The sequence below is a fragment of the Cygnus atratus genome, chromosome 3 (assembly GCF_013377495.2).
Source record: "Cygnus atratus isolate AKBS03 ecotype Queensland, Australia chromosome 3, CAtr_DNAZoo_HiC_assembly, whole genome shotgun sequence".
Classification (NCBI taxonomy): Eukaryota; Metazoa; Chordata; class Aves; order Anseriformes; family Anatidae; genus Cygnus; species Cygnus atratus.
In genome coordinates, this window is record NC_066364.1 from 997,565 (window position 1) to 1,005,338 (window position 7,774).

Below are 7,774 nucleotides of genomic sequence, written 5' to 3' on the forward strand. Positions count from 1 at the left end.
CTAATATTTCTCCAGTTCATCAAGTGCATTCTGCTTTGTAACTGTCTCCCATGAAGCAGGGATTTCTCCTTTGCCGTGAAATTTCCCATTGTAGTATTGCTCTAGCTGTGTCCTGAAATAAGACACAAACCATTTCCAGTATGCTTGCATGGATGGATCAGGAGAAATGTTCCAAGTGGAATAGGGATGTCCTGCATCCCGGTATTTCTTGTAGGGGATCCATGTGTCTTTACCAATCCTGAATAAGCAGTCACTTGAAACACTGCTAGAACAAATATCAAGGACTAGGTTGTCTGTATAATACCATCTGTATCCTGTCAAAACTTGTGGACGATGGAAGACAACCTGGTGGTCTCCATCATGGTTTGGCATAGTGTTAGTGCAAAGAGCCCCACAAAATGGACACTCCTCCTGGCACCCTGCAAACTGCTCAGCCAGTATTGTGTGAGGCTGCCTTTCAAATGAGCTCATACGAGCATTAGCAAACTCTTTCCTGAGATCATCAATCAGGGGAGACAGTGCTTCTGTCATGGCGTTATTCAGGAACTCTATGTCTGTTATCTCCTGGTGTTCAATATCCTTCAGGTCACTTCTGGGCAAGCTTAGCACGTCTCCAAGTGCTCTGCAGAATTCATCCAGCCAAAGAGAGATTTTATCGTTTCTGTCTTTTCTGTCTTTGACAACTGTGGTGGATGCAAAAACAGCTGACTGAATGTTTTCATAGTAATGAGTGAGGGAGTCTCTTAAAAACATCTCCAGCCTTCTGTTCTTATCTAAACAGTATGTCTCAACTTTTGTCTTGATGTAATTATTTAAAAAGTCTCCTGGGGAATTAAGGTAATGCTTGAAATTTTCAAAATTTTCTTCTTCTGCTAGGTATTTCAGTATGCAAGTTTCCAGAGTGGATCTATTGCCACTGAAATCTGGTATTTTATCCTTCATGTCTCGAGCTATGCCAAGAGCTGTCTTCTCATAGATGGCATGTCGAAGAGCTGGGGCAATCTTGCTGCACAGGAAATCGGCAAATGTTGTGATACAAGAGGCTCCTTGGCAGGAAATCTGGAAACTTTTAAAGAAGTCTTCTCTCTTGCTCTCCAGGTAGACGACTGGATCGTTTGCTTTCCTGAATGCTGCATGCATGTCTTTAAACCTTTCTGCTGCCATTCTGCACAGGTACAGTGATAAATCTATTCTGTAATCTTTATTAAAACTGTAATTTGCAGTGTTAGGAACAGAGTTCATACCTTTCTCCACTTCATTTAGTATTTCATGGATAAAAGTTCGACTGTAATCCATTTTGTCCTTTTCCTTCTTCTCAATGTTTGCCTTCACATGTGTTTTGATGCTATCTGTAATGTGGTGCATGTTGCTCACATCGGCATTGTCAAAACTCTTAGGAATGATGCCGAACCGTTTTTTCTTAGACACATGTTTCTCTATGTCAAGAGAAAAGACAGTCTTTTGGTATAACTTCCTGATTCGTTTATCTACATTAGGCTCCCTAAAGTGATCTAGAAGGACATCTTCTATGTCCACATCGATGTCCACCTGTTCAAGAGCGGGAGCAGCAGAGACTTCAACAGAGACTTCAGCAATCCACCGCGTCCAGAGAGAAATGAATTGTTTTCTCAGTTCACTTTTGCTTAATTCCTGGCCTTTTAGAGACAGGGCCAACTGTCTGCTCTTTTTCAGGAGCTCCTTTTCATATTTGGACTTCCTCTCATCCAGTTTACTGCGGCTCTTCTTTAGTTCTATAAGTTTCTCACACTTCCTTCTTGTTTCAACAAGAAGGGACTCTCTCAGTTCTTTCAGCTTCAGTTCCGTGCTGCTTTTCCACTGGATCAGTATTTCACGGTCTCTGTCTTCACCGAAGAACATTTCCATGTTCTTGGTGATGGCATCATTTGTCTCATGCACCAGTTTTTCAAGGTGTTCCATGGTGACCTTCCTCAACTCCCCATTCCGAACCTTATTTTCCAGTTTCATTTGCAAGTCTAAGATGTGACTTCTCAGCTGCCAGGTCCACTGACTAAATGCAGGTTTCCAGTTTCTTGTATGCGGCAATCTCCACTGAATTCTTGAAGCTGAAAACGAAGTTTTCGTTCAGCAAGGCATTCCACAGGTCACTAATACGAACTTTCAAGCTGGAGAGCCTCAAAATGCTGCTCTGCGATTCCTTCTTGGCAGCTTGGAGAATTCTGCTCTTTAATTCCTGGACGTTCTGGGAGTAGGTGGGGTTGGGCGGTGCCATCGGTGGGTTTCCTTCCCACAGGTGAGCAAAGTAATGAATGTGGGTGTTCACGTCAAAGCGGATGACGTCGCTGAAGCAGGTGACGTCACAGAATTCCTGCTGGGCCGCTGTCACGGTCATTTCATCCAGCTTCTCCTGCAGGCGTCTTTGTCCTTCCATGTTCTGTTCCTTTGCGGTTATTTCGCCCACGTTTTGGTGCACAAACAGGCAGCTTGGGGAAAGATTTACTTGCCTTCATCCTCAGGAAAGCCTGCACAGCAATCTGAAGGACGTCTTGCATTTCCGAAGGATTTTCTCCAAAGATGTTGATCAGAGTCATGTTGCCCACGCCAATGACAAAGGTGGCCAGCTCATTGTCATGGTTAAGTGACTGCTTATTGGCCATCTCTACGGCACGAAGTCCTTCTGTGTCAACAACGAGCATGTAATCAAAGTTCAAATCCTGTTGGAGCTTCTCGTCCACTTTAACGAGCTGCATAAACGCTCCCCGGGTGCACCTCCCTGCACTGACATTAAACTGGAGACCAAACATGGCATTCAGCAGGGTTGACTTCCCTGTACTCTGGATGCCAAGCACAGAAAGCACGAATACTCGCTTGTCCCCTAGCTTCTCAATTAACCTGTCAAAGATTGCTCCAATCCATTGCAGTGGTATGTAAGAAGCGTCACCATCCATCAGCTCAACGGGATACCCTGAAACCATCAGATCGGCGGCAATTTCAGGTAGTGTGATAAAGCATTTTTCTTTGGAGTTTGTTGATTCCAGCGCCTCATAAATCTGCCCTACCTCTCTCAAAATATGCTCAAGGCCAATGGACGAATCATTGATTTCATCGGAAAGGGCGTCTAACTTATTCATCAATATTCTTTTCAGGTCGCTTTTTTCATTGCTTTTCTTTAATGCCAAGATTTGAGACCATAACTGATGATACTCTCTCTTCAGCTCATCAAGGCGATCAGAGGACAGGTCGTCCATGAAGACCTTCATCCACTGCAGAAAGAATTTCTTGATATTGTCTGGCTGTGACTGGAGAAAGCCAAGGACTGATTTCATCAGCTGATTGAGGGGGAACGCTTTGTCTAGTTGCTTTTTTCTTATTGCAGACTTCTCCAATTCAATTTGGCTCCGATGATGCTCTATGCTCTTGTTCCTCTTTTCCTGCAAGCGAGTGAGTTCTTTGTCCTTTTTACACCACATGTACCACAGTTTTCCCTGAAGAGGCAGTAGCTGTGATTTGATCTCAGACAACTTCTCTTTCTTCAACAGGTTCACCAGCGTGATTGCCTTTTCTTTGGCTGTCACGCACGCTTCTGCATCTTCATCGACTAAGAAGCCATGCTGGCGAGCTGTGCTCAGACATGCATTGAGGCTAACAAGTGTGCTCAACCCTTCCACTAGGTCTCGGATGGTCTTTGTCAGCTCACCCGTTAATTCTGCTTCATTTCTGTTCTTGATCCCTATTCTTATGTTTTGGCTAGATGGGCCAGCTGCAATGCTCTCTTTCTCAGTGAAAAGACAAACCAAAGGCTTCTGAGACTGCCACAGATCATGTAAAATTTTCCTGCCTTTCTTGTTGCTCTGATCAGACTCAGAAACAAGAACCACGTTCACGTCAGAGATCTCCTGTAAGAATTGCAGCTGGAGTTCGTGATCCCTCGCATCTCCGTGCAGGTTACAGAAAGCAACAGGGCCGTTAAAGCTGTCGTCGTCGCTACCACGGGGAACGTACCAGGAGATCTCCACAACACCTTTCATCAGGAAGCAGTCTTTGGTGCTGCCTTTGCAATGTCGGTGGAAAAAAGTGTCATGTTTTTGCTTGCTCAGCAGGGCATTCAGGAGCTGAGACTTGGAAGAGGAAGGAGAGCTGCCGATGCGTAGGAAGGACACGATGGGTGTCTCTGCCTGACAAATGAGTTTGTTGTTGTGACTGCTAATCCTTCGTCTGCTCTCCCGATCTCACCGTCCCTTTCCAGCTCTTCTTGATTTGGCTGAGGGACCAGAGAGGGAACTCTATCTGTGAAGTGCACGGGTTTGGTACCAGGAGGGGTAGTGCAAACTGGCAGAAAGCAAGCTTTGATGAAAGGTACTGTCTCATGAAATCATCAGCACAATGAAAAATTGCCATCTGGAGGTCCATGGGGTGCACATGACTCTCCCTGCTTGCACATTCAGGGGCTCCTTCGTCTAAGTCACTGAAAAAGTCATCAAAGGAATCAGAGGGCTCGTGGTCCGCCACCGAGGTGTTTGGTGTGGGCACGACTCCCGGCTTACTCGCCTCCTTGCAAGTCAGGTACCTCACCCGATAATCCACGGTCAGTAGCCTTTGCAGGAAGTAAAATGGTAGCTCGCTGTCCTTGCTGGGCTGGCTGTTGTGTACAGATGTCTGGTATATTATGTGGAAATCTTCCGTGCCCATTTTTCTTGGATAGTACCTTTCCAGCCCGAGGCGCTTAAGTAAGTTGAGGAACTCTGGGTTTGCAGTGGCTTGATTTGCTTTGGATGTGCTGCTGTCTGATTTGGGTTTGCATTGACTGGGAGGCTGCATGCCTTGAAAAGCATCTTCCATGTCTTTGATTATACTGTCTTTCTTCAGGTTGTCAGATGTGTCTTCCAGTTGCCCAGCAATGAAGGATTGCAAATCTCTTTCCAGCATCTCCCAGTCTTTGAATGCATTGTGCTTTTCAAGGAGAGTTTTCATCTCTGTAGACCATGCATTTTTCATCTTTTCTTTCATGAAAACTAAGCGGTCATTCTTCTGCTCAGGGGTCACCTTCTTATGTTCGGATGTTATGGTGAGGCCCGTCAACAGCAGGAAAGCCTGAGCTCTGTAAACATCCTGTTCCTTCAGGCTCTGATATTCGTTATGTGCCTTTTGCATTTCCTTTATCATGAAATTAATTTCTGGACACCCAAGGAGGTACTGAAAAGTGCTGCTTTCTACTTGGTATCCCGTGCTGGTTGTAACTAAGAGCACTAAGAGTTCTATGTCTTCCTGTGCGCTTTGCTGCAGAAACTGGAGCAAAGAGTAAACAGCCAGGCTTACAGTGAAGGTGACTTTAATCTTTGCTTCATGAATGGTGGATGCAGAAGTTGCCGGTGCGTAGGTGACTTCCTGGATGTACTCCTTCATTTGCAGCAATGTCTTAGTAAGATCTTCAAGATTGCAAATACTGGGAGTTTCGGGAAGCATGTGCTCCGTGTGGAAGACCCATTGCATAATGAAGGAAGCCCCAGGGAAGTCCTTGACAGAATAGATGTGAGGATCCAGCAGGCACCGCAGCAGAGATTTGATATAGGTGGTGTTTTCTGGAGAAGATTTCTGGCAAAAAGAAACGGTATTCACCAGGAACTCCTGCAACGCTTTGTCTGACAGACATATGTTGATCCAGACACTGTGATTTCTTGTTCTGTTATTCAGACCCTGTTTAAAATCTATCAACTTGAGCAGTTTCTTTTCATCCACCGTCACCTCCCAGGTCTTCACGAGCTGCAGGAAAGCTCTGGCCTCTTCTACAGCACTGGCCAGTTCCTCTCCAAAGATCACGCTGACGCTGTGATTCGTTAGCGCTTCATACACAGCCCTGAGGTTGCTGCTCATTTGATAGGAGGATTTAAAATCGCTGCTGTGGTTGGACAGGATTATGTCCCACACTGGGATCAGCTGAAAGCCCCGGTCGATCACACACCAGGTTGTGTTATTGGCCACAAGCCCGCATTTCCACTCGGGAGGGGAATCCGTCTCTGATGGGCCCCCTGTTTTGGTCACATAGAGCTGAACTGCTGTGTGGGCGCTGCTTCTATCTCTTCCCTGAAATGATGCCTGTGAGCTGGAGTTTGAAGCATCCACCTTCAATCCTGCATTTCTACCAAAGCCGCTGAAGGTAGCCCCGATGTAGCCGTTCAGTGCTTCAGATGTTTGTTGCTTCATCTCTTCCCATTGCTCTGCCCTGAAACCTTCGGCAGATGCTTTCCACCAGAATATACCCCCAAAGTGGAGGGGTCCCTGGTTCACGTGGGACCCAAACCTGCTGAAGAAGCTGGCACACCTGCTCTTCAGTAGGTGGAACCTCTCTGCCTCCTGGGTGATGCTCAGAAGCTGTTCAATGTCTTGCAGCTCTCGCAGGGCCGCGTCTGAGAGGCGAAGCTGGTCCTTTTGGAAGTAGTAGGAGGCCAGAGGGTTGTACTGGTACTTGGCGGTGCAAATGTATGTCTGCTCCGAGCGTGACCGATGGCAGTCCTCTGACTGTGAGGACGTGCTGTAATCTACACCTGTTTCAAGACTGAACCGCCAGAACCCGGCTTTGGCTGAAGCGCTGATGCTGAACCCCAGCTGCTCCATGGACTTGGTGAAAGTGGCTTCTGCTGCAGAGGAGGAGAACTCCTTCCTCTCAAGCAGTGACCCTTGCTCTGGACCAGTGAGCATGAAGCCATCGGGGACCCTGATGAGTTGCTCTCGCTTTGCCAGCACATCCTCCAGGCTGTTGGTTCGGTAAATACCCTGCAGAGCCAGGCCTCCCGATGCCCGCCTCAGGACCTCCTCATCGGAGACATTCTCTCTCTTCCCCATGGACTTCTCCTGCTGCTCCAGTTGCTTCTGGATGCTCGCCAGCTCATTCACCAATGTCTTCTCTGGTGGTGTCCAGTACTCCTTGGGAATGTCCATGGCTTGCCATAGTGCCTCCTCTTTCTGTCTTATCATTTCCTTGCTGTGGCTGCGGCTCTTCTGCATTTCTTCCAGCTCCTGTAGGATTGACTTGGCTGCTTCTTGTCTCTGCTTCATCATCTCCAAGCGCTGCTTCTGCAGCTCATCAACAGCTGTTTTGTTGTCTGTGATTCCCAGGAGCTTTCGGAGTGCCTTGGTCTCCCAGGGGTACTGTACTTTGCACTCCAGTTTAAGGTAGTCTTCATATTGCAGATGTTTCAAAGCATCTCTTGACTTAACACCCAATATCTCCGACAGTTTGGGGAGCCAGTATTCTTCATCAAGTCCTTCCTTCTCAAATGCTTCTGCCAGCAATTTCTTAGCAAGATGTGCCTTTTCCCCAGCATCTGCTCTCTCCTCCTGTGACCCCATGGCTGTGGAAGGGGAAAACAGACTTTTGTTACATCAGGTTAGAGGAGGCCACCACCCCTTAGAAGAGGCCTCTCCAGAGTTCCCAGCCCACAGATTTCTTCTGCCCTGCCACTGGAACCCAGCTTCGGGCACTCCTGAGAAAGACAGACACAGACAGACACACACACAACCACTGACGTGGCTACACAAATAGCCATGGACAAGGCACAGCCTTCAACAGCACCCATGTATAACCTACCAGGACTGGTCTCACCTGTCAGTAGTCTCCTCGTCATGAGAGCGCTCACCCACGCGAGGTAGAGAAAGGGATTGCCTGGGAGAGGCAATCTCTGGCCCACCAAGTAGCCACCAGAGACCGGATAACCTTAATGAAGCCAACACTCTCTCCGTCCACATACCCTTACAGTTTTTCATGCAAAACTACTAACTAAGTGATCAAAGATGGTAT

The 7,774-nt window shown here is 47.2% G+C and overlaps 1 protein-coding gene across 1 annotated transcript; it reads right to left on the reverse strand.

Moving 5' to 3' along the window:
• LOC118259064 (interferon-induced very large GTPase 1-like) lies at nt 1-7,326 on the reverse strand. Its single transcript, XM_035568323.1, is given in 4 exon segments — nt 1-2,037; nt 2,039-2,482; nt 2,484-4,184; nt 4,186-7,326. Coding segments are annotated over 4 exon segments (7,323 nt in total).
• Nucleotides 7,327-7,774: the final 448 nt, after the last annotated feature.